Source organism: Mustela lutreola, chromosome 16 (assembly GCF_030435805.1).
Source record: "Mustela lutreola isolate mMusLut2 chromosome 16, mMusLut2.pri, whole genome shotgun sequence".
Lineage (NCBI taxonomy): Eukaryota > Metazoa > Chordata > Mammalia > Carnivora > Mustelidae > Mustela > Mustela lutreola.
Window position 1 is genome coordinate 26,405,486 of NC_081305.1, and position 24,901 is coordinate 26,430,386.

At 53.3% G+C, this 24,901-nt stretch overlaps 2 protein-coding genes and 1 long non-coding RNA gene across 9 annotated transcripts in view; 1 reads left to right on the forward strand and 2 right to left on the reverse strand.

The window, feature by feature from the left end:
* Positions 1 to 807: 807 nt before the first annotated feature.
* On the reverse strand, positions 808 to 22,416 carry ADGRG3 (adhesion G protein-coupled receptor G3). 3 transcript variants are annotated; one of them, XM_059153237.1, is made up of 12 exons: positions 20,598 to 22,416; positions 16,886 to 17,048; positions 12,007 to 12,142; positions 10,416 to 10,562; positions 9,474 to 9,608; positions 8,870 to 8,909; positions 8,642 to 8,733; positions 8,396 to 8,508; positions 6,148 to 6,428; positions 5,887 to 5,980; positions 4,218 to 4,501; positions 808 to 2,548 (listed from the first exon to the last, which is right to left on the reverse strand). In XM_059153237.1, the coding sequence occupies exons 1-12, from the start codon at positions 20,656 to 20,658 to the stop codon at positions 2,436 to 2,438; spliced, it is 1,659 nt and encodes a 552-aa protein (XP_059009220.1). In that variant the 5' UTR covers positions 20,659 to 22,416; the 3' UTR covers positions 808 to 2,435. The 3 variants fall into 3 exon arrangements, with proteins under 3 accessions (XP_059009220.1, XP_059009221.1, XP_059009219.1); XM_059153238.1 differs by lacking the exon at positions 20,598 to 22,416 and adding an exon at positions 19,498 to 19,629 and having other exon boundaries at positions 8,396 to 8,457; XM_059153236.1 differs by lacking the exon at positions 20,598 to 22,416 and adding an exon at positions 19,498 to 19,629.
* LOC131818617 (uncharacterized) lies at positions 19,865 to 22,784 on the forward strand. Its single transcript, XR_009348898.1, has 2 exons — positions 19,865 to 20,000; positions 22,413 to 22,784. It is a non-coding gene; the product is annotated as an uncharacterized LOC131818617 (long non-coding RNA).
* Positions 22,732 to 24,901, reverse strand: part of ADGRG1 (adhesion G protein-coupled receptor G1) — a 37,942-nt gene continuing 35,772 nt past the window's right edge. For all 5 annotated transcript variants that reach the window (XM_059153231.1, XM_059153232.1, XM_059153235.1 and 2 more), the window contains exon 14: positions 22,732 to 24,080. In XM_059153231.1, coding sequence (XP_059009214.1) covers positions 23,950 to 24,080 — 131 coding nt within the window. In that variant the 3' untranslated portion in view covers positions 22,732 to 23,949. The remainder of the gene's footprint in view (positions 24,081 to 24,901) is intronic.

Consider the following 24,901-nt stretch of genomic DNA (forward strand, 5'->3'; position numbering starts at 1 on the left):
GAGCCCCATCCAGCTGCACTGGGACTTGGGGTGCATTTTTACCACCTGCCCTTAGCACGTGCTCAGCTTGGCACTTGGAGCCGATTTTAGGGTGACCCCTAAAAGGTAATGAGGGACCCCAACCCCTCTGCCCCTGCCTGGCCCTGGGCTAGACAGTCAGTGGAAAGGGACACATCCCCACCATTAAGCACATCTCCCCATCTTCCCTCTCCATTGGCACCAGGAAATCCAGCCCACTTGGTGGCTATGGTTTTGTTGCTCCCACATCCAGCTGGGAAAGCCAGAGCCTCAGGAGACTCAGGGATCACGGCGGAGGCAATAGTTCTGGAACCCAGGAAATGCTCTGGGGGGAAGAATGGGCAGCTCAGAAAAGCCCAGCTCTGCATCAGCCCTGTGTGCTGAGTAGCCTTGGGCAGGTTGCTGGACCTCTCTGAGCCTCAATTTCCTCCTCCCACACAGGGGGCCGGTCCACTTGGTGTCCACTTGGCAGAGGCTGTAGAAGGAATCTGGAAGGTAGATTTAGCCCTTCATACCCCTCCCATGTTACACACAGGTCTCAAAGGCTCACGCTTCACACAAAGGTGCCCCCTGCCCTTTCTTTAAGCCGCAGGAGTCTCCAATACCAGGGTCTTGACTTTTGCCACCTCACTTAATGCTCTCAGGTCGAGGCAAGAACTTGATGACCTCTATTTTTATGGACAGAGACACTGAGGCTCAGAGAGGTGAGGTGACATGCCCCGCATCACACAGGGCCTAAGTAGCAGCGCTGGACTTTGAACCCAGGCCCATCAGACACGGAAGCAGCTGTAGAGCACGCAGGGTTGTGTTCAGAAACTCTGAGATTTGGGGGTCAGGGAGCCCAGCCCTCCAGTGTGAGAATCAGATGTCTGTAAACCTAAGTCCCCAAACCCACCAAGCTTGTTCACAAAACCTGATATAATGTGGCTCTAACTGTTGCAATTGTCCACACCCTAGAATTTCTCTTCCAGGAACACAGCCGCTTGCATAAAGCAAGGGCCTCTGCCTTCCTGTCTTTCATCCGTTTGCTCGGTGGGAGGAGGGAGAAGAGAGGACATCCACGGGGCACAGGCATCAGGGAGCAGGAGGCGAGCTGGCAGCCCAGGGACTGTGGGGGACAGTCTCCTAATAGTGGCTTCTCACTTCTAGCAGGTGCCTGACCTTGGCAAAGCACACTGGCAAGTGGGGGGGGGGGGGTGCGGTAAGCAGGGAAGGTGAGATGGCCCCAGGGGTTAGGAACTTAAGGTTGGAGCTGGGGCATGATTGCCTGGGGTGACTGGCCAGGATGCTGCTGTCTTTCTCTCCCCTCCACTCTTTTTTTCTTTCTTTGAGTTGGTTTATCTGTTGATTATCTCTCTCTCTCTCTCATCCCTGCCTCTTCTGTTTCCTACTGAGGAAACCAGCGCAATGTTGTGAAACAGAGGCCAGCCACTGGAGGTGACACAGACCCGTGCTGCATCTGGCCCGAGACCCTCCCCAGCTCAGAACCCTGCCCAGCGGATACCAAATTCACACATCCAGCTCTTCAGCCAACAGATACTTATTTGGGGCCTGAACCGTGCCAGGCTCGGGCCGGGCTGAGCTGGGGAGTGAGGCCGACGTGCCTGCTGCACGGGATTCTGGGGGAAAAGCCTGCTCTCTCTCCGCTTAGCTCCACCCGCGGCTCCCCTGCCCTGGCCCTCGGCCCTCCCATGTGCAGAGCTCTGGACCATTCACCCTCCAGCTCACAGGGACGGGCGGATTGGAGGTCAGACCACCCAAGCAGCCATCAGAACCCGGGGGCAGCCACTAGTGGTATGACATCCACTACCGAAGAAATGGCATTCTCTGAAATTCCGTGTCCCGGGAGAGCTGGAGGGTTGGCAGCCCCCTGAATGGCGGGAGCTCATTCCTTGAAGATAGACCTAAAGCTCTAGTCCACAACTGCCCCAGTGCCTGAGGGGGTGGGGACAGGCAGCCATAGGGTGGGGGTGGGGGGGCAATGGAAGGGGGAGGAAGGGGAGAGGCTGGGTTCCTTCAAGGGGAGACCAGAGGTGGCCAAAGGCAGAGATGGGCTGCTTGGCTATGAAGGCAGAGGAGGTGGGGGTGGGGAGAGGGGGCGGTACTGGCAGGGGTCTTCAGGTGGGGGTAGGGATGAGGGGGCACCTCTCTGTGCTGGCAGGGGTCTTCGGGGAATCAGAAACTTAGATTCCTACTATCCTCGATTCGTGGACTTCAAGACCCATCAGAGTATCTGGACGGAACCTTTGAGGCCAGGTGGTCCCCCCTGGTCCCCATCTCCTCCCTCCCCAGCCACATTGTAAAAACATGGAAACTGAAGCCCAGAGCGAGACAGGGGGCAGCCTGAGGCCACCTGGGGAGTCAGAGCTGAGTCCAGAACGTGAGGCCGGCTCCCAGCCTGACCCCACGGAGGCCTCCTATTCATGAGACATGGTGTGGACCTGGTCGGCTCGGGGCACGCTAGAGGAGAAGGCCACGGTGCTCCGGCTGGGGAAGTAGAGCATGGTGAACCAGCAGAAGATGAAGACACCTGTTGGGAAGGAGGGGGCCTCCGTGAGCCCGTGTGCGGACCCCACCCACCCCCGTGCCAGGCGCTGGGCAGCCTGGCCAGCAGCTGCACAGAGACAGATCGCTCCATTACAAAAGTTCAAGAACTGATGGAAAGAAACAATGGGCAAAAACGAAACCGATGCCCCACCAAGAACCAAAGAGAAATCTTGGAAGAGAGAAACGGAGGCCCTGACAATCACATAGATGTACAGCTATCACAGAAAGGGAAGAGTGAAATAAAGGCATTTCCATGCAGACCAGCTTCTGCCATGCTCCGCTAAGAGTTATTCCGGGACTCCTGCCAGCAGGAAGCAGCAGGAAAGTGGGAGGTATGAAAATTAGAGTAAGCACAGAAATTGATAGAAAATCAAAATGCTGTATGGGTTTAAAAGGAGTTTACAACTAAAACTCGAAACAACCACCAAATGATGGAGATGCGTTCCAGCACACTAAGGACCATTGTGTTTGGAAAAGCAACGTACTGAGGCACTTGCACTCAGCTCCATAGAGTCAAGTGTTCAGGCTTAAACACAGATCAGATCAGGCCATCTTGGGTTAGGTGTAGATTCAAGTGTTCAGGCTGAAACACAAAAGGTGGTCCCTGGAAGAATACTGACACAGTCTAGTTTCAAGGTGCCTCCCTCCCCAACCCCGGGATGTCCCCGATGAGGACTCATGATTCTTCCCTGGGGGACCATCTGTGTCTTCCACAAGCATTAGCTCAGTTACTCATCGCAAAATCTGATGAGAAAAATACCAGCTTTGTCCCAGCTTTAAAGATGATTGGAGGGACTAGGGGACTTGCTGAGGTGGTGTGTGGAACCAGGGTTCCTTTCCGGGTCTGCTTATCCCCACGGCCACCCAACCACAATGCCGCAGGGCCTCAGGAGGCCCTGGGAGTCAGCCCTGTTTGGGTGGGCCTCCGGCCACTGATGTGAGACTTGGACTCAAAGTCAAAGCACACCTCATCAGTCCCTTCACAGCGGTTTCTCTTAGGCTGTGATGCCTGTGTATGACATTGTGTGGGGAGCGAAGAGGAAGGGGGAGCCATCAGTCACACCCCGGACGCCTGGACCTCTCCTACCAAAGAGTAGGACTCAGGGCTCGATCCCGACCCCTGGATATTGAAGGAAAGACCCTGCAGGGGCAGGGAGCACACCTATCAGTCATTTCCTCTGCTAATCACGTTCTTCTGCCACCACAATTCCTTACAGACCATCCACGTCCTATGCCTGTCATGTCACGTGCCCCTGACCTCCTGGTCACAGCTGCCTGGACCAGAGGTGGACACCTAACCCAAGATGGCCTGATCTGATCCTTGACTCTCCTGAGAACACAGACCAAGCTGAATCAAACCACATGCCACGGAAGGTCACATGGGATGGAAAAAACCATTTGGGACCCCGGGTGGGAAAGGGCCAGTGGAGAGAGGGAAGGAGTTTGCACAGAGAGAGGGTAAGACACTACACACAGCTCCGGAAGGAAAAATAGGGGAAGTATCGGCTTCAGTTGGGTGGCTGGTGCCAGCTCCCAGGAGGTCAGCCAGCCCGAGCAGAATCCTGTGTCTTGCCATCCACCCCTCTACATACACCCAAAACACCCCCTCACAGATTAGGCAAAGCATCACATGCCTGGCCCCGGAGCCTCACCTTGCAAGGAGTTGAAGAGGGCGAAGATATAGATGGTGGACCAGCCCAGCGGCGTGAGGATGGCCAGCCACCACGTGGCGCCCACCAGGCTGGAGAGCCCCAGCACGGTGAGGACCCCCTTCCAGTTGGGTCCCTGCTCCTTGCCTGCTGTGGCCCTGGGCAGAGTGAAAATCTTCCAGGCCACCAGACCTAGGACCACAGCGCTGAAGAGGGAGGTGACGAGGAAGTAGCCGTGGACGGTGACATAGAGGACAGAGACATCCGTCTTCTCCTGGAACCAGCACCTGGAGGAGGCAGACGGCCACCAGGGCTGGAGACGTGCCCCCACCCAGCAAGTCCCCGGCACTCTCCCCTGACCGACTTTCTGTGACCCAAAAGACCCCTTCCCCCACCCCCACTCCCCACCAACCCCCCCATTCTCCTGGGGAGGGGCTGTCATGAGGCTCCAATCTGTCATGTCTTCAGACCAGCAAGTGCAAAGGAGCCAATGTGGCCCCAAAACATGTTTGGTTTACCCCACATTGTATTGTAAAAAAAATTAAACTAATGACCACCCTTTAAAAAGCGTGAGGTTTGGCATAAGCATCCAGATTTCTGCTTTCCTTTTTTTTTTTTTTTTTAAGATTTTATTTATTCATTTGAGGGAGAGTGAGGGAGGAAGCATGAGCAGTGGGAAGTAGGGGGTGAGGGAATGGAGAGGCCAAGAGAGAAGCAGACTCCCTACTGACCAGAGAGTAGGACTCAGGGCTCGATCCTAGGACTCCAGGGTCGATTCCAGGACCCTGGGATCATGACCCGAGCCAAAGGCAGATGCTCAACCACCGAGCCACCCAGGCGCCCCTCTGCTTTTCTTACAAAAGCATACAGCTGGCAGCTCTTTGCATGCTCACCTGAGGGACATTAGGTAGGTATGCGACTGCCAATCTACTACAGTCCCTACCTGGGCCCCTGTGTGCACATATGTCACCTCCCCAGCCCCTGTGGCCCCTGCATTTGAGGCTCTAGGGACAGGACCAACACCCCACCAGCCTCTCTTAGCACAGAGCCATGGGCCCTGGAGAGGGCACCTTGGAGAAGGCTTACTCAGCCCCATGCTTCCTGCACTGCAGAGCAAAAGACCCAAGAGAATGTCCATCACCACCCCCCACCCCAGTACAAATGAGGAGACTGAAGCCCCAGAGGAGGCCAGGCTAGCCCACATAGAAATTCAGAGGCAGCACCTAGCTAGAACCAGGCCTGCCACCAGCGTTGGGCAGCTTGGGTCCTGCACAAGGGCACCTGGCTGGGGTGGGGGGGCAGATCAGGATGAAATCTAGCTCACCTCCCATTCCCCAGGCTGAGCCCCCTGCACGGCAGGTTGGCAGAGTGGGGAGGGAGGGGATACCTTTTTAAATCTGCCCAAAGGTGCCATACGGGTTGGTGGTGGCCAGGCTAGAGCAAGGCATCCTGCCACAGCTCACTCTCTCCCGTCTCAGACCCCCCGTCTCATTGCACTTTCTCCTTCCAGTCCTCAGTTTACCCCTGCAGACTGTGAGCTAGCTGGAGAGTCCTTTGCCTCCACTTGGTCTCTCTTCCCAGGATCCCCTCCTCTCCCGAGACATCCCACTGGCCCAGTTGTGTGCAGCCAGGGGCCTGATGTCACTGCTGCCCGCCCCCAACCCCCTCTTACAGCTCCAGGGTGGTGATGTTGCTCTTGTCACGGATGGTGTAGCGGCCATAGCTGTCCGCAGTCCCGGTGCCAAAGACGATGAGGGCAGGCAGGCCTGGGTACAACGGGGGAGGAGGTACGGCATCGCTGGGGCTCCTTTGGCACGTCCTCCTCCAGAATCCCCTCCAGCTGCCCGGGCCTCAAGCCCTCTGCCCTAAACAGTTCTTCCTCCCACCCCTCCCAATCCCGGCCACGTTCCCCACCCACCAGAGCTGCACCTACCCCAGCCCACGGAGCTCAGCTTCAGGAAGTAGTGCCCAAAGTAGGTGTTGAAGACCTTGATGACAAGCAGGTAGAGGTGGAAGGCTTCCAGGCCCATCCAGGTGAAGGTGCAGAGCAGAAAGTAGTGGAAGACAGCCCCCCGGGCCCGGCAGGTGGCACCCGACAGCTGGGGACCATACCCCATATTGAAGAAGAAGGTGAGATTCAGGAGAAACAAGCTCAAACTCAGGGCCACATGGATCTTGGGGGCGTCTTCTGACTTGAACCTCTGCCAGCAGCACCTGGGGCAAGAAGGCCCATGAGAGGCGGCAGGAGGCGGGGCCACAGTTCCTGTCGGGGGGACTTGCACTGCAGGCTCCCCACCCCACCGCCCCTGGTCCGCCCCTGCCAGAACCCCCACACACACACCCAGGATGAGTGCCACCGGGCTGGGGCACAGGAGCTCTCTCTCTCTCCTGGCTTACAGGGCCCTGGGAGGGTCCACGTGCCACAGGCCTCATCCTCCACGCCGTGCTAGAGCCAAACCGCACACTTGGCAATTCCCTGACTGCACCCTGCTTTTCCACCCCTCCCAGACTTCGCCTCTGCTCTGCTCTGCTCTCAATGCCTTTTCCTACTCTTCCTTCAGAAACTTCCCTGGGCATTTCCTCCTCAGGAAGCTATCTCTGAATGCCACTTAGCCCATGCTGATATGGAAGTTTCCTGCAGCACAGGGTAGCCCCCTCCCCTCCCCTCTGACGGTAACGGTAAAATAAATTTCATTGTGATTTGTTCAGCGCCAGCACAACAGGCAGCAGGGGGCCCTGCCCGCATTATTTGAGTGAATGGACCGACCCACAGGGCACAGAGGTAGGAGGCCAGGATGTAGTAGGGTGAGGCCCAGAGAGGATGGAGATTCACTCCCTCTCTGTGGAGCTCCCACTCGGAATTCCTAGCAAATCAGATTCCGAGGGCTCTCATTAGAGGGATAGGAGCCCAGGTGCCTAGATGGGAGTATGAGGCATCGTGTCCACCTCACCTGAGATGTCAAAGCCCACCCATGACAGATGGTGACGAGTCCTCCCAGCGTGCCAGGCCTGGCTCATGAGGTCCACCACTGGCAAGTCCCACTCACCTTACTGGGAATGGGGACTGTGCTCCAGAATCGGACTTGGTGGGGAGCAGGGCTGGCACTGCTCACACTCATGCTTTAGTCTGAGATGGGGTGGGGGGATGCTAGAAAGGGCTGCAGCCCAGGGCCAGTTGAGGACAGAGGCAAAGAGGTACATGGAGAGCCCTGGTCTGGACCCAGAGAGCCTAAGCACAGGCCACAGTGATCTCTGCCTGTCCTACACCTGCTCTTCCTTCTGGAAACAGAACTACGTGTCTCTGAGAAAAACCCTTCCCTGCTGGCAGCCCTGATGTTTGGGGTGAGGTTGGCCTTTTGTTGGCTCATATCCAAGAGCAATCATATGACCTGGCCTGGCCAATCAATGTCATCAATCTCTTGACCACATGGGCACATGACCCAAGTGAGACCAGCAAAACTCTGCTCTGGTTATATGTGGGATAAAATTGCATAGAACCCCCCACCCCCACCCCGCACCACACACACACACACAAATGCATGTAAAAATTTGCAGAAGATGTCCTCTGGCACTGTACCAATGTCAATTTCCTGGTTTGGTATAATACTACAGTTCTAGAAAATGTTACCACCAGGAAAAGCTGGATAAAGAAACCAAGGGACTCTATACAGTATTATTGTAATTTCCTGTTAGTCTACGATTATATCAAAATAAAATGTTGAGAAAAAAAGGCTTCAGTGTTGGAATTTGGTATAGAAAATTTGCTGCCTAGCAAGCTAAGAAGCTGTGAGACAATCCCTGGGCTTCCCAAGGTCCCTGAGAGTGAAGAAGCTGCTTGACATGGCTGACAAAGGAGAAAGCAAATTTGGGAGAGGCAGAGGGAGTGCAAGTCCGGGGGACATCTTTTGAGCCCCTGGATCCAACCATGCCTAAAGGGAGAATCATTCCACCAACCACATATTCCCCATTGTGTTTAAGTGAATTTGAGTTGAGTTCCTGCCACTACCAACTGAAATAGCTCTGACACATTTCAACCCCCAACCCCATTTTATAGATGAGGAAAGTAAAGTTTGGAGAGGCTATCAGTATAAAGCTACACAAGCAGGGAGCTTTCTAACCTGTTCTGCTCCCACCCTTGAGGACAAGCGGGAGACTTGGGATGGGGGTGGGGGATCACCCACCTTAGGACAACGTAGAGGACAATGGTAAAGGCCAGGAAGATCATAGAGGCTCCGCAGCCAGCCTGGGAAATGCGAATGAGGGACTGGACGGTGGCCTGGTCCAAGATCGGCTTCTGTGGGCGACCCCCCCCAAACCGGGACCCCATCAGTTGGAGGCCAGGCCTCACACATCCCAGAGGCTCTGGACCCTGCCAGGAAACCTCGGTGTCTCCAGAACTGCAGGGATCAGGGTGGGTGGGCCCTTACCAGCAGCAAAGCGAAGAAGGTCAGATGGTCACAGCGACAGATGGTCTTCCTGGCTCTGAGCTCCGTGGAGCAGCCCATGGAAGACCAGTCTCCTGTTGACCGTGGACAGGAAGGGCAGGGAACATAGGGGAGTGTATGAGCATTTGGGGGAGTGGAGGGGGCCAGAGAGGAAGGGAGGGGAGGGGCCCCCACCTGTGGATCTCTGGCCCCCACACCCTCCCTTCCTACCTTTAGTTGCATCCCAGAACACACAGCTGAGGGCCATGTTCTGAAACCAGAGAGTGGGAGTCAGGGGGAGGCAGGATGAGGCAGGGGGAGGTTGGGAGAGAGGAGAGCAGAGCTCGGGGAAGGGAAAGGAGAGGACAGGTTGCCCTACCCCCACCCCCGGGGTGTGCGTTGGGTAGGAAGCAAGGTTCACCCCACGGGTCACGCAGGACCATGAAGTGCACCATTTGGTGTGCGTGGATCAGCATGTTGAGAGGTGTGGACACTGTGGGGCTGCGGCGCGGGGAGGGTAGCATGTCTGCGTACATGTGCCTTTAGGGGAGTGTATATGTGGGCGGGCGTGTAATCCCGTGTGCGTACTCATGGGTTTGCCACGTCCTTGGTGCTCCTCTGTAAGCACGAGTGGGAGGGTGTCTGCGGGTCAAGTGGACATTCGTGTGCAGGTGGCATGGGTCCCTGGGCGTCCCCGTGTGTGTGGTCTTAGTGGCTGGGGGGACGTGGAAGGCTGGGAGGGGCAGAGTCCTGCGCCTGGCTGTCCATATGCTTGTGCGTGACCCCCCTGCCTGTCTGTCCCTCAGAAGCTGCCAGGTTTGGGTTGGGGGCTCACAGGGGGTAGGTGCTGGTGGGAGAAGGTGATCTCCAGAGGCTCAGCCAGCCTTCTGACAGGTATACTGCCTAAGCTCAGGCCCACCAGGCGATTATTCAACACACGGCTGCCATCCTGCAGGCTGAGCTGGGGTCCCTGTGGAGAGAGATGGGGGGCTGGGCTTCAGAAGGCGCTTTCCCAGCCCAGCATTGATGGGGGTTCCTGGGAACTTCCAGGACCCATGGCCCTTGCCTGGAGAGCAAAGTCTGTGGCTAGGAGACCAGGGGACCCAGGGACCATGGGCAACCTTCTTCTCGCGGCCCCCTGCAGTCTCCTACCCGGGCTGGATCACAGGGAGCCCCGCACCGAGGCGGACTGGTCGCAAAGCCATCCACACAACAGTTCTCCACTGCTGGCCCCAGAGCTCCTCTGCCCTTTGAGCTGGAGGAGCACAGGGCTGGAAGAGAGATCAGCCCCAAATAGAGGGCACTCATGGTGCACTCTATCCACACGTGAGTGCATTACACGCCTCTGAAGATGCTCGCCCAGGACCCATTTGCAAGAACACGGGTGCACTTGCTTGTGCAGACACAGTCATGTGTCTGCACATGACATGCATGATGGCATGTGCACCAGGAGTATGAAAGAACATGCACGTTTGGCCATGCACAAGGACACACAGGGGGATACTTGGGCTACACATACAAGTCCAAGGACACAGACGTGTGGATCCAAACATCTGAGTGTGACCAGTGTGAGTGTGCAGTGCACAGACTCCAGAGACAGAAGTCTGGGGTGACCTCAGGCCGCTTTAGAAATGCTCTCCACAGGCTCATCCCCTTCTTCATCCCCATGGGGACCCACAGCCAAGACTCCAGAGAAGGCAAGCTGGGGCACAGGGCCCTGGTGAACCAAGCATTGACCCACTGAGCTGCCCTGAGCCCCCACTAGGTCTCTCCTCACCTTGAACAGATTCCCCGGACCGACGTCCAGGATAGTGATGGCCAGCAAGACCTCCGACCTGTTCTCCTGCAGGGATTCAAAGAGACTCCTGGGCAGCCGGACTCTGTCGGGGTGTTCATGCTCGTCCTCTGTCACCAGCCCTGGAACCTGGAACCACAGACCCCAGAGTTCCCATCTCTACCCCAGGCTTCCAGCCTTCAACATGGGGCTCTTGCCATTCCCCCACTTCGGAGGGGAAACTAAGGCACCGGGGGGTGGGACAGAACCTGAGGGCATCACTCTGAGAGGCAGGACCCCTGGGGCCACACAGCTAGCTTGGCTCGGTCCAGGCTGTGAGCCTACAGAGAAGCCGCAGCCCTCATGGACCCTCAGTTTGTCCCACTATGGAGAATGGGGCTAACCAGGTAGCTGTGTGACGTCCCATCACAGTCAGGCTGAGTGTGCGGTGAAGTTCAACCAGCAAGTGTGTGAGGGGTGGTCTGCTATGGTGCACTTCTGGCCTGTGTCCTGCCAGCAGCTGTGCTTTCACAAGACTTTAGGATCATGGTGTCTGGATACTGACCTGGGAATAACTGGAAAGAATAAAGCCCCTAGGAAGAGAGACCGTGTGAGCAGAGGTGGAAAATATAAAACTTCACACAGAATGTGATTTCCACCTCCTGCCCAACAGCAAGTTTTGTAAAAGTGAACAATGGTTAAAATAGTAAAATAAATTTCATTGGTGATTTGCTCATTCTGGACCTCACTGGTCCACTGGGCCTGTAGCCTGGTCTCACCGGGTCCTGCCTCAAAGGCATCCCATAGGTGCTGGAACATTACATTGTAAGGTTGGAGGCAAAGGACCCAACTTTCTCCTTCTCAGTCTGGACCCTTGTCAAAGGACATGAGGTGATCTCCAGGGCCAGTGGGTGCCTCCATGCAGAGGATGGGTCACATTAATAAGGGCCCTTTCTTTCATGTCCTCTTTTCCAGACAGATCTAGAAGGACCTTGATGATGGCCAGCTTGCCTGCTGCCTGAACTTCCTCACTCAGCTTCACCCTTTTAGGGAGGCTGCACCCTGCCCCCTGCACCCAGCACTCCCAGTGCCTTATCTCCCACAACCTTGCAAGTGGGCCACGCCAGCACCATTTTGCAGATGGGACAACCAAGGCTCAAAAAATTCCGGTCATGCACCCAATATCACATTAGCTGGTAAAGGGCAGAGCTGGGACTTAAATCCAGACCCATGTAAATCTAGAGCTCATCTTACAGATGAGAGCTCTGGGGCCCAGAGAGGGGAAGGGGTTTCCTGGAAAACGCCTAGTAAAGGAGTGGGGAGTCCAGGACTGGAACTCAGATCCCCTGACTCTCGATTGGGTGGTCTTCCGAATTATACCAGCCTCATGCCCTGGGTCACCGTCACCTGGATCCACCCACCCAAGCAACTCACTAGCACCATTAGCAAAGTGACAGAGCGCTATCAAATGGGACATACAAGGGATAAGCTTTGGTGGGCACCCAACACAGACCGGGAGTCTCTCAGAATTCTGGAAAATATGGCGGAGGGAAATGGAATCAGAACCAGCCAACAGGGATAGGGAACTCTTTACCTGGGAAGGCGTCAGGGAGAAGAACAGGTCTTCTGAGATGTGGGTGCTGATATTCTGGACAGCAGCCTTCAAAAAAGACATATTCACTATGCTCGTCGGATTCTCCAGCAGATGGTACTCGAATTTTAGCCAGTACCTGCCATTAGAACACCAGCCAGCCCGAAGCAGCAGAATGAGATTGTTGAAACCCATTGACTGAGATACACAAAGTGTCTAGCTTTTATATACCTTTTAAAAGTCTAAATAAGTATTGTATCTTTCATTGTTACCAAATATAATAGTGAATTATAATTATATATATAAGCACTTAATTGTATTTCTCTCTATATATAAATACACACATATATATTTGCATAGATACATGCACTTAAAAATTCTTTGGCCTCACAAAACAATGCAATTCCCTTTCTTGAGGGAAGATTTCCTGATTTGGTTCTCAGAACACCTGAAAATTATTTTAGTTGTGAAATGTAACACAGAGTCAGAAAGTCTAAAGCATAGATGCAAAGTCGACTCCTGTTTAAACACCATCTTCTTTGATATTAGCATAGCCACGCAGATATCTTTGGTTCATGGTTGCATGAGATGTGTTTTTCCACACTGTCCTTTTTTTTTTTTTTTTACATTGTAAATGGTGTGAGGCTCAACAACTTGCCTTCACCCCCAGAATGGATATCATGATGTTCTCCAGACCTCTGAATGCCCAGAAAATTCCCTGAGGTGAAGGGCTCCTGAATTCTTGTGGGGTTTACTTCCCATCCTCTAGTCCACATCTGTTTCCCTAAGGCATCTAAACTACTTGCTAATTTTACTCATCAGATCCAATCCCCATGATGTTGCCAACATAGTGGGCCAGAGTAACAGTGCTCTGAAGAGTGTCAAGATTACTAAGGTCTCTGTGAACTGAATGAGGATAGAGATCAGGAGGATTGACAGAGCATAGAGGAAACCATGGTAGTCTATTGTTGGCTCTGCCAGGTCAAAGTAAACCATTTCCAGTAGCCCTTGAAAACTGGGATAGAGAACAAGGCATTAGCCATGCAATGTGTCAGTTGCCAGGGGTTGTGTTGATTTCCCCTGGGACCGCAGCTGCGATTGGATTCACTGCCCAATTTTTTTTTTTTTTTAATTTATTTGACAGAGAGACAGAGAGAGAGAGATCACAAGTAGGCAGAGAGGCAGGCAGAGAGAGAGGGGGAAGCAGTCTCTCCACCAAGCAGAGAGCCCGATGCCGGCCTCCATCCCAGGACCCTGAGATCATGACCTCAGCTGAAGGCACTGAGCCACCCAGGCGCCCCTCACTGCCCTATTAAGTGTAGGATAGTCCACAGGCATTCCCCAACATCCAGCTGGCTTCTGGTGAGCTAAGATCAGCAGTTACTGAGCTATGATAGGCATCACTGCCCCTCCCACGCATCTCTCAAGTCCTTTATGGTGGCGTTAATCTCTGCAGTTCTCCCCAGGGATGTACTTTGGTTTCTGGTTTACTATCTTGGTAGGGAGAAGACATTCCAGGAGCTCCCATTTAGCCCATCAATGGAATGCCCTCCCAGAGGCAGTTAAGTGGAGAAAGCATTCTTTTCAATAAATGGTGTTGAAATAATCATATACCCAAATGCAAATAATCATAATGATAATAATAAAGACATCTACTTCATACATGTATAAAAAATTAACTCCAAATGTATAACCTAATTTTAAGAGCCAAAACCACATACACTTATAGAAGAAAATTTAGAAAATCTGTAGCTGGATGAAAGTTTCTCTAATATGATATCAAACACAAACACACATTTAAATCTGACTTCCTCAAAATTAAGTGCTTTTGATCTTCAAAGGATATCCCTGAGGAAACAAAGAGACAAGACATACACTGAGAGAAAATATTTGCAAATCGACATCTGATAAAGGACTGGCATGCAGAATACATGAAGAATTCTCTGGGTGCCTGGGTGGTTCAGTCAGTTAAGCATCTGCCTTCAGCTCAGGTCATGATTTCAGGGTCCTGAGATCAAGCCCCGAATCAGGCTCCCTGCTTAGCAGGGAGTCTGCTTCTCCCTTTCCCTCTGCCCCTCGCCCTGCTTATGCTCTCTCTCTCTCCCTCTCTCATATAAATAAAATCTTTTTAAAAAGTAATTCTTAAAACTCTGCAATGAGAAGACAAAACCCTATTTAAAAAAAGAAAGATTTGAATAGTCATTTCTACCAAAGAAAAGATACAAATGGCTAATCACCACATGAAAAGACGCTCAACATCACTGGTCACTTCTGAAACACAATTTAAAACCACAGTGAGCTACCACTGACACCAGACGACCACAATAGCCGAGAAAACTGACAATGTTGCAAAAATGGACTAGAACGACAGCCCTCTTTCATGCTGATGGGAAAGCAAAAGATATCCTTTGAGGAACAGATGGGCATTTTTTATAAAGCGAAGCATATCAGATATCCCAGCAATTCTGTTCCTAGGCATTTACCCAAAAGAAACGAAAACGTAAGTCTACAAAGATCTGAATTCAAACGTTCATGGCAGCGTTATTCATAATCATTATATTCATAATAAATAATATTCATTTGGAAACGATCCAATTGTCCATCAACTGATGAATGAATAAACACATCATAGCATGTCCACACAATGAAATATTACTCAGTGATTTAAAAAAAAAAAAGAGCAAACTGTTGATACAGGCTAATGTATGAATATAACTCAAAAACAGTGTACGTGAAGGAAACAAGACTCAAAAGACAGTATGTTGTATGATGCCCTTTTAGAAAACAACCAGAAAAAGCAAATCTCTGGAAGTAGAAAGCAGATCAGTGGTTCAGTGGCTGGGGATGCGAGCCCAGATGGCTTGCAAACAGGCACAAGGGTCCTTTGGGGGCTGGTGGAAGTGTCCGTAAAATGATTGTCTTATTGGTTCCTTATATTGCATTATATACCTTAAGTTATTCAACCGTGCTCTAACAATGTATAGACTGGAGAGTATGTAAGTTGTACCTTTACAAAGCTATCAAAATTAATAAAAGGAAATGAGGTACCACCATATCCTTTCCAGAATGGTGAAAAACAAAACAACTGGTAATACCAAGCATCGCAGGAACTTTCACACGTTGCCAGCGAGAGTGTAAACTAATGTACCCGCACAAAAGACTTCAGCAGTGGTGACCAAAATTCATCAAATGTCTACCTTTTTTTTTTTTAAGATTTTATTTATTTATTTGACAAACAGAGATCACAAGTAGGCAGAGAGGCAGGCAGAGAGAGAGGAAGGGAAGCAGGCTCCCTGCTGAGAGCAGAGAGCCCTACTCGGGGCTCGATCCCAGGACCCTGGGATCATGATCTGAGCTAAAGGCAGAGGCTTAACCCACTGAACCACCCAGGCACCCCAGACATCTACCTTTGACATCACTGCCACTCCTAGGTACCTACCCCAGAGAAATGAATGTAGATGGTCATGAAAAGACACGTACAAAAATGTTCCTGGCAGCTTTATTCGTAACAGCCCTGGTTAGAGACGGAATGTTTGTGGGCCTCCCCGCAAATTCATACGTTGAAATGGGTTGATGCCCAGACTGACTTTATGGGGGTGTGAAGATAAAGAAGGTTAACTGCTAAGTTTGGGAACAGAATCCACATCTTCTGACCCCAAAGTCCCTGCTTTTTCCAAAATGCGTATTGTCACCATAAGGCAGCACAGAGAAGAATTCCCAGAACAGCCTTCCGGAGCAAAGAAGCTAATGGAGGAGGTTCGGTATGGGGGATAGGAGTGTTTTCAGATCACAGAAATGACATAGCTCAATCAGATTGTTGTCCTAACACTGAACCTGAGCACACAGGGTTTTCGTTCGTTTTTCTCAACAAACGTGCATTGAGCACCAGCTATGAGCTTGTCCAAGTATCTTAGAATGATGGCCAGTTTTGATTCAGAGAGGAGGAGAGAGAGAGAAAAATATTTTTGAACCTGATTCTTCGAGATGTTAGGTTCTAAACCCCTTCTCCATTATCCCCATATCTCTGAACCTGTTGGTCTTATCAGTCTCTTGGTCTTACTGATTCTGTATCGTATATTTCTAATCAATCCCTCCTTTCCAGATGTACTGTGCCAGTTGGTAGTGAAGGTGGTGGTTCAGCCTTCACACCTACCCAGACCATGCTTGGATCCTACCTGGTCACATCTCCTGCATTACGACCCTTGTACCTTTCCCTGAAACCTGAGCAATCTTTCTCAAATGCAAAACTGACCATGCTCTTGCTCTGTTTAAAATGTGTCCTTGCTCTACCTCCTCCCATGCTGGTATAGCGTATCTGACCCTGCATACTCTGCTCCCTGCTTATATTTCTAGCCTATTCCCTACCCAATCCACCTCCTCATTGTTGCCGCCATCCCCAGCACCTTACTCTTTCACATTTCAAAGCACTGCTGTTCTCCCCCAATACTCCCTGAAGTTCTGAAGCCTGTAGCTCCTAACATTGCTCAGATCCAACTAGAAAACTCCTATGCAGTCTTCAAAGCCTTTTTGTGAATCACCTCCACTGTGAAGCCTTGGCAGTCTTCCTTTCTCTGAGTTAACCTGGCACCTTGCCCACCTTTTTCTATGATTGCTCTCTAGAATCATCATCATTTGGGCCTGTGTCTGACCTTCCACAGTGGTAGGGATGGGGGCTGGTTCATCTCTGCAATCCTTGGATCAGAGAAGTCTCAGTGAGTGGATTGGAGAGAATGTGGGTATCAAACAAGAGAGTGGAAAGATGAGATGGGAGCAGCGTTTTCAGAAGCTATATGAGCTGAGAGCTTGGTCCCTTCCTAACAGCCTCCCGGCCTCGGTCAAAGGAGGCCCCACATTCCTGCTCTAAGTCAGAACGCCCTCTTACCTCTGCAAGTTTTCCAGGTCACAGGATTCATTCCTTGACTCCGAGCACTTTGTGAAGCAGTCAGCAGTGTTCTCCAGGTGGAAATCTTCATATTGGTTCGCATTGACGAGCCCCAGGCAAACGTTTCTCCGTTGCTCAGTTTTGTTGTTAGAATTTTTCATACCTGAAGGAGGGATGCAGAAGGTGTGAATGGGCTGGGTGGGGAGGCAGCAAGGGAGGAGGTTGGAGGTAAGATGCTCAGACTCCAGGGTCTGGTGATGTGGGCTAGAATTTCAGTCCCATCCATTCATGCTATGTGTACTTGAGCCGGACTCACTCTCCCTGGGCCTCAGTTTCCAGGGCAAAAGGAGATATGACCCCCCCCCCCCCACCTCATAGGGCCAGTGAGATGTTTTGCAGAAGATATGTACAAAGAGCTTGGCACATGGCTCTGTCGATTAAAGGATTCATATGTTAGTACTATTACCCTTTACCACCTCCTCCAGGAAGTCTGCTGGGCTTTCCACAGCTGTTCCACATCAGACATTCCGAAGCCCTTGCAACTGTGGCCTCATGGTATAACTCTTGGGCGTGTTCTATCTCGGTTCGCCTCTTTCTCCCACATTCTCATTATGACCCTCACAAGCTACCTCCTGGGGTGAGGAAAGAACACTGAGGGCCCCTGGAGCACAGTGACTTGAGCAAGGGCACCAGCAGGAGGCAGCTCCAAGACCAACTTTCGTGACTTCCTGTTCAGTTCCCCTTTCACCTGATATGGGGGGGTGGGGCGGAGCTTGGCGTCACTTACCAGCTAGCTGTGTGACCTCAGGCAAGTTACTTAAACTCTCTGAGGCACCCTCTTCTCATCAGCCAAATGGGACTAATAATACCTTCCTTGTGAGTTTGAGGGAAGGTTAGAGACCATCTGTATACATAATAGATACAGCTCATCATAAAGGTTCAAAGAGTCAGTATCACTCCAGGAGGTGAGGATTTCATTGTAAAACTGTTTATATAGTTGTGTATTTACATTGGGCTTACCTATAGGTCTACATAGTTACCGACCTATCAACAAAATTAATACATGCACAGTTTTTTTCAAAACCGTACACAAGAACACAGAACGAGCAGTAAACATCCCCATAGCTCCCAGCTCACACTCCAGAGTTCCCCACCAGCGACAGGTCCCTGCACAACCTCATAGAAGTTTTTGTTAAATAGGCAAGTATCTGAATGTAAATCATTTAAAAATGTACATGAACGGGATCCCTGAACGAGGTATCTTGAGGAGCTCTCCACGTCAGAGCCTACTGATGCCTCTTTTTACTGGGTGGGTGTGGTAACACTTTCTCAACAGGTCCTTTGTTAGTGGGCTTTCAGGATCCTCACTCTTTTTTTCCTTTTTCCTATTTTGAACAACACTCTTACATCTTTGTTAGCTTGTGTTAAGAATTCATTTAAAAAAAAAAAATTAGGTTGGGGCACCTGGGTGGCTCAGTGGGTTAAGCCTCTGCCTTCCGCTGGGGTCATGGTCTCGGGGTCCCGGGATCGAGTCCCGCATCAGGCTCTCTGCTCAGCGGAGAGCCTGCTTCCCCCGCCCCCCTGCCTACTTGTGATCTCTCTCTCTCTCTCTCTGTCAAATAAATAAATAAAATCTTTAAAAAAAATTAAGATCCTAGGAATTTCTGGGTCCAGATGTATGAGCTTTTTAAAAAGGGGTAGGTCAAAGGACGTCGGGGTGGCTCAGTAGGCTCAGCGTCTGACTCTTGGTTTCAGCTCAGTTCATGATCTCAGGGTCCTGGGACTGAGCCCTAAGTCAGGCTCTGTGCTTGGCGGGGAGTCCCCTTCAGCATCTCTCTCTCCCTCTCTCTGCCCCTCCCCCCATGTGCACATGCTCTCTCTCTCTCTCTCTCACAAATAAGTAAATAAATCTTTAAAGGAAAGATCTTCAGGACACTGTTTAATGGGACGAAGCAAATGTCAGATGAATATATATGTAATGGGGTCTTCATTTGCTTTTGAAATAAAGGAGGAAGGGGGAGAGAGAGGAGGGAAACAGAGGGAGAGGAAAAGAGAGAGGAGGGGAGGGGAGGGGGGCCACTCTCCGTGTAATCCTAGCCCTTTGTGTGCCCGAGGGGTCACAAATGGGTGTTGGGCTGCACCCTGACGGGTGTTCACAGAGCCTCCCTCCTGGCCTGCTGCCAAATTTCGGCACAGTCATACATGAGAAGCTTCGGGCAAGTGCAGAAAAGATGACTATCCTTTTTGTGATTATTTTTTGAAGACATTGGAAGCATTTAGCCCAAACAGAGAAAGCCTGGCCCAGGCATTGGGCAGGACGATGCTGGTCCCCACTTAAGACCTGTGCTACCCCTGCCATCCCGCTCTGCCCCGGAAGCTGGCCTCCAGGGACCACCTTAATCCAGGTTCAAGTGGGGGAGCAGGGCCAGGAGTGAGGGAAACGCTACCTGCCCCTCCCTTCAGCTCACCACCGAAGGGACCTGCTTTCTTCTGCCATGGCCACAGCATCTCCAGCCCAGAGCCTGGCACAGCCCGGAATTCCCCATCAGTGTTTACAGAATGAATGAACCCATGCGCAGACCCAGAAATGTCCACAAAAGAAAGAGACTTACCTCTCCTTATAAGCCTCTCAAGGCTCCTCATGCTGTTCAAACGGCTGACACTTTGCCCAGACTGGAACTCCCCCATCACCATAGGTCACCTCAGTCCCTCGGGGGACCCTTGAAGCCCCAACCAGTGTGGTTATGTGAAGGGCCTTCTGTGAAGGACCCAGTGTCCCCATGTGCCCCAGGAGACTGGACGATAGCCACGACTGGTTATTGAGTGACTGAATCTGTGGGTTCTGCTGGCTTGCTCTGCAAAGAGGACAACTCCGCCATTTTGCCTCCTTTTTGAGCCAAGGACTGAACTTTGCCCTTCACCGAAGAGAAGAAGATTCTTTGAAGCCCAAAGAGGTTGATCCATGCATCCCAAGCCACATGGCCCCCCTGCTGGGCAGGCATGCAGGACACTCAAAAAATCAGGAACAAAACAGGAGGAGCACTGGGGGCACTGCGATGGGAGCACTCCCTCTGCCCGAGGGGGTCACTGCCAACATCCCAGGGCCCCAAGGAGGGTAGGTAAGATCTGGCCAGCTGGGCTGGGGTGGCCTCAGCTTTCCCAGGAGAGAGAACTGCCAAAGGCAAGGCCTGGGGTCCTCAAAGTGCCTTGGAGAACCCCGCATGTGTGTGCACAAGGCCGACAGAGAGGGTGGGGGAGGGGAGGCTTGTTCCCAGCTCCGGAAACTGGGGACTGGGGGGCCACTCCTGGGACGAGGAGAGGGGAGCCGGTGGGGGTGTCAGGGTGGAAGGAGCCAGACAAGGGGGTAGAGGGAGGACCGTATAAGCCCCAACTGGCCTCAGCCTCCAGAGACTCCTGACCCCCTTCCCCAGAAGCTCGGAGGCCAGCTGGGTAAGAGTGTGTCTGGGGCCTGCCTGTGAGGGAAGCACAGCCCAGACTGGGGGGGTATGGGGAGCTCTGTGGGGAGCACAAGACACCTGAGACCCAGAGCTGACCCAAGTTTATCAGGATGACAACTCACTCGGAGGATGGGGTGAGAGAAGGTACTGAGGCCAACGGATGGGGTCCTTGGACAGACACTCTCTAGACAGCCCCACCCATCCCCGCTTCCCTGTCCCTGGGTCTCCTGGGGGACAAGGAACCAGCTGCTCACCTGAGGCCCAGAGCAGGAGGAGCGAGAAAAGCAGGACCCCCAGGGCCCTGGGCGTCATCATCCTTGGGCAGGCTTGCCCACGCTGGCCAGAGCCCTGTGTCTGAGCGTCCCTCAGGTCCCAGGCTCTGTGGTGTGGCCTGTCCCCACCTCCCTCACCCCCCTACCCTCCCCTCCAACTGCTCAGTGTCATGCTTCCTGTGGCCTCTTTCTCGGCCTTCCTGCTCCACGCCACCATCAGCTGGGTTGTGAAAGGCTAGTGTGGGGAACTGGGCTGCGCTCCTGTCTCACTCCACCCTGTGATCGCCTACAGAGGGGGCTGCTCAGCCCACCCAGGGACACTGCTAGGGGCTGTGAAGTTGGGGTCCAGCAGCCACAGAGGCTTCCACACCCCAGCAGACCCCTGGGGAAAGGCGACGAGCACAGGCTTTGGATTCAGACACTCCTAACTCAGACCCTCTTCTCAGTACCTGGGGACCCCTCTGACCCTCAGTTTCTTCTTCTGTAAAGCAGAAACAGCAATAGGACTGCCATGGAGGGCTATGTTGGGGTTCGAGGAGACCGGTAACATGCCAGGCACAAGCCTCGCTATAGGGATGCGAGTGGTGCTAACGCACCTTCCCTCACACCTATGGGTTGAACAAGACTGGGATCTATCCCATGCTTGTTGGGGCCCCAGGGGGAGAGGACAAGCTCTGCAGGCCCCAGCCTTCCCTGCCCAGACCAGATTAATAGGAGAGGTGGGACGGAGTGTGCAGGAGGGTTGTTGAGGCCTGGGCTGGAGTCTGTCTTGGGCTCACGTCTGTCCTGGCCACATGGTGGCTGGGTGAGCTTGGGCGAGCTATCTGCTGCTCTGAACCTCATACAAGACATGCAAAGAGCTCATGAGATCATGCGAGTGGAACTGTCCGCTGGGCGTGGTCGTGGTCGTTATCTCTTTACAACTGTCCCCACTGCGCAATTACTGTCCTATCGCCCAGCTGATCACTGGTGGCTCAGACGGGAAGTGGGAGCAGCAAACACACATGGGGGGGCAGCATAAGGGAAGGGGAGGGGATGATCAATCGGGCTCCAGATCTGATGGCTCTGAGGAAGTCGTGTGGATGAGGCCAGGTCCCTTGGCATGGTCCCATGGTCACTGCAAGATCAAAGGTAGAGAGCACCCCGTCAAGAAGGCATATCCCCTTAGCATCGCCCTGCGGGGCCTGAGTTAGACATGCTCTACCCTGGGGAGTCTGAGGACCCACCCAGCCCCTTCCCCTTCCTCCCACACAGCATGCAGGCAGGATTCTGTTTCCCACAGGCCCTCTGGACCCGGGGAGGGATGGGAAGAGGATGTCACAGACAATCATGGGCCATGGGGGGCAGGTGGGGCTCTGGCATGGTGCCCCAAGCACTTCCTCTGCGGGGAAGACTTGGAGGCAGACGGGAACCACAGGGCCTGTCCCATCTCCTTCCTGGCGGCAGCCAGGTGAGGTGAGATGGTGGACAAGCGCTCTGTGAACTGCGACCTGCTGGGCCCACCGCTGGGGACCCATCCTGGCACAATGACCCTCAGGGGCTCACGGGGACCTGTTTGTGAAGAAGGGCCTGGAAGGAGGGACCCAGAGCATCCAGCACACCTGGAAAGACAGGACCAGGAATTGGGGAGCAGCTGGGAAAGTGGCAGAGTTAGCTGGGCAGGGCCAGGGTAAGCGTCACCCCTCTTGGGCCTCACTGGGGCTGGGGGCGGGCCTGGAGCCACGTGCAAAGCCCTGGGCCCCCCCAAATCCCAGGGCAGATGGAACTGTAGCTTTGCTCTCTGCCAACTCCCACCAGTGCCAGCTTGTCCCAGTGGCTCCGGGAAGGCTCCAGTCTCCAGGAACAAGGTCTCCAGGCTTCTGGCTGCCTTAGTCCATGTTCCACACCATAGCGATGTCTGCGCACGCAAACCTGGTTGGGTCCTTCTGAGAACAGTGGTCCAGCTCTCCAAGGCCTTACAGCCCAGTGAAGTGCACAGTGAGAACAATCAAGTGGCCTGTCCAGCACCTGATGTCCTGAGAAGGGGGACCCCAGCCCGAGGCCCTCCCTGCTATTTCCTGATTGGCCTGTTTTTGTCAGCGACTCCTGATAGAAGCACAGAAGAAAGTGCTCCAAATGTTTATTACACTTGTTTATTAGGTGATAACAACAAGCTGATTTTTATTTCTTTTTCTGTGTGCTCTTCTACAGTTTCCAAATTCTCTACAATGAACATCTACTTCTTTCAATTCAAAAGACAAATGAGATAGTGCTTAAAAAGAAAGTCCTCCCCCATCCTTAAGGCTGAGATCCAGATCAAATGTTGCCTCCTACAGGAAGTCTTCCTGGATCCCCAGCAAGGAATGGTGGCTCCCCTCGTAGTTCCAACCTTTTAAGAGCTCGTTGGGCTCTCCACCAGGGCCACCAGGGGATGCACGCCTCCTTCTTCCCAGTACTGGGGCAGAGACAAATTTGCACTGCTACGCTCCACAGTTCTTGCCACAAGAGGGCTTTGAGAGAAGCTGGGGGTCCGTTTGAGGGGTGGGCTTGGCAGTGGTGACCAAGGGCAATGCAGCTTATAGAAAGGCCCAGAGGGACAGATAGACCTAGCCCAGCCCAGAATGTCTACACTAAGCCTGAGTCAAGGGCGGGCAAAGGCCCGTCCAGTAAAGAAAGGTTACTGGCAGGCACCCAGCCACTCTTGGGAGCCACAACCCAAAATCCAGCCCTGGAATTGGGACCCTGCCCAGGACTGAGTAGGGGGCTGGAGGGCAAGGGCTGGGGAGGCTGACGGAAGGCTCAGAGGTAGAGGAGCTTCTGCTATGCTCCAGGAGGGGCTCCCCTCCTCTAGGGATCTGGCTCAAAGCTCTGCCCCAACCCCATGTGCCCTGAGTACCACTCTCAGGCTAAAATGACAGGAGCACAGGGTGTCCTTGTGGAGATCGCCAGAGACAGCGCGGCTAGGGCCCGGGGCCCAGGATGCTGCCAGTCCTCACAGGACCAGGACTCGGCCTTGGGGCCCGTGGGCTCCCACCGGCAGCCATGAGGGCTGGGCCCAGTGGCGGTGAGTTCAGCTGGGCCTGCGGCCCCCAGTGAGGACAGCAAGGTTACGGTCCCTCTCCTGAGCTCCTGTGAGCTGGACTGGGGCACCGAGCAGTCCGCAGGCCAATCCGGAAGGCCCGCCTGGGAGTCTGGCTGCTGAGGGCAAAAGCCCCCTCCCCCCAGAGGAGCTTGGGCCTTCTCCCGGAGTCTCTGGCTGCCCCAGGTGTCAGGCCTGGCTGTGGGGGTGGCAGGCAGGGGTGAGGCGAGGCCGCATCTCTGTTTCCTCACGCAGCTCCCGGCAGGTGGCGGTGGCCTAGATACGGCTGGACGAGGTGCTGCCCGAGCTGATGGGGAGCCTGGCGCTGTCTGAGCTGTTCTTCAGCGGGGAGGGCCCGCCCCGGGCCTGCAGTCGCATAGCCCAGTACCAGAGGAAGATGAAGAAACCTGCAGGCAGTGATGGGATGCAGGGTTCAGTGGGCGGGGGGTGGTCCTGCCCCTTCCCCTCCTCCCTACCCAGGCTACCAGCATCCCTGTGACTGGGAGGGGACCCCACCATGCACCAGATACTGTGCAATGGCCTGAGCCTGAACTCATTTTATTCTCTCAAGTTCTCATGAGGTCAGGCCTAGTCATTACTATTCTGTTTCACAAACAAGGAAACTGAGGCCCAGGGAGGTAACGGGCCTTGGTGGAACCAGGAGTTAAACCTTGGTATTCAGACTCCAGACTATCTGTTTAAGTACCTCTAGGACAGAACAGAGGGGAATTTGTGTCTGTGTGTATCTGTCTGTCTGTCCTTGGGTGGTGGGGGCGTGAAGAGGGGTGCAGGTAGAAGAACCCTGCTGGCATTAAACCCAGGCTCTCATGATCCAGCCCTCTACTCCACTCCCCTCTGCCCCTCCAAATATCCTTCAGCCTCACTGCCCCTCACCGTTCTTCCATCCAACAGCCTAGTGCTAACCTCAGGACCTTTGCACTTGCTCCTCCCTCTGCCTGGCACACTCCTTCCTTAGACCAGACCCCCTCAGCCTGTGCCACACACATGCATCCCCAAGTATCTGTTACAATGCAGATCTGATTCAGCAAGTCTGGGGCGATCAGAGCCTATACTTCTAGCAAGCTTCCCATGATGCTAAGGCCCACGGGTTAGGATCACACATGGAGTCACATGGCCCTTGATCTCTCCCTGGCTGGGCCCTTCTGTTATTTTCAAATGTCTCCCACAGAGGCCTCAGCCCAGCCCAGATTTTTCTTCACATCTTCAC

What these genes read in the sequence shown, in the direction of transcription:
- ADGRG3 (XM_059153236.1), bottom strand. Translation starts at nt 19,579, where the DNA reads ATGGTGATGGGGGAGTTCCAGTCTGGGCAAAGTGTCAGCCGTTTGAAC. An exon ending in TCTCCCTGACGCCTTCCCAG is followed by an intron (nt 10,563 to 12,006) that starts GTAAAGAGTTCC and finishes CTGTGGTTCCAG; the next exon opens with GTTCCAGGGCTGGTGACAGA. An exon ending in GTCCTCTACGTTGTCCTAAG is followed by an intron (nt 6,429 to 8,395) that starts GTGGGTGATCCC and finishes TTCTTGCCCCAG; the next exon opens with GTGCTGCTGGCAGAGGTTCA.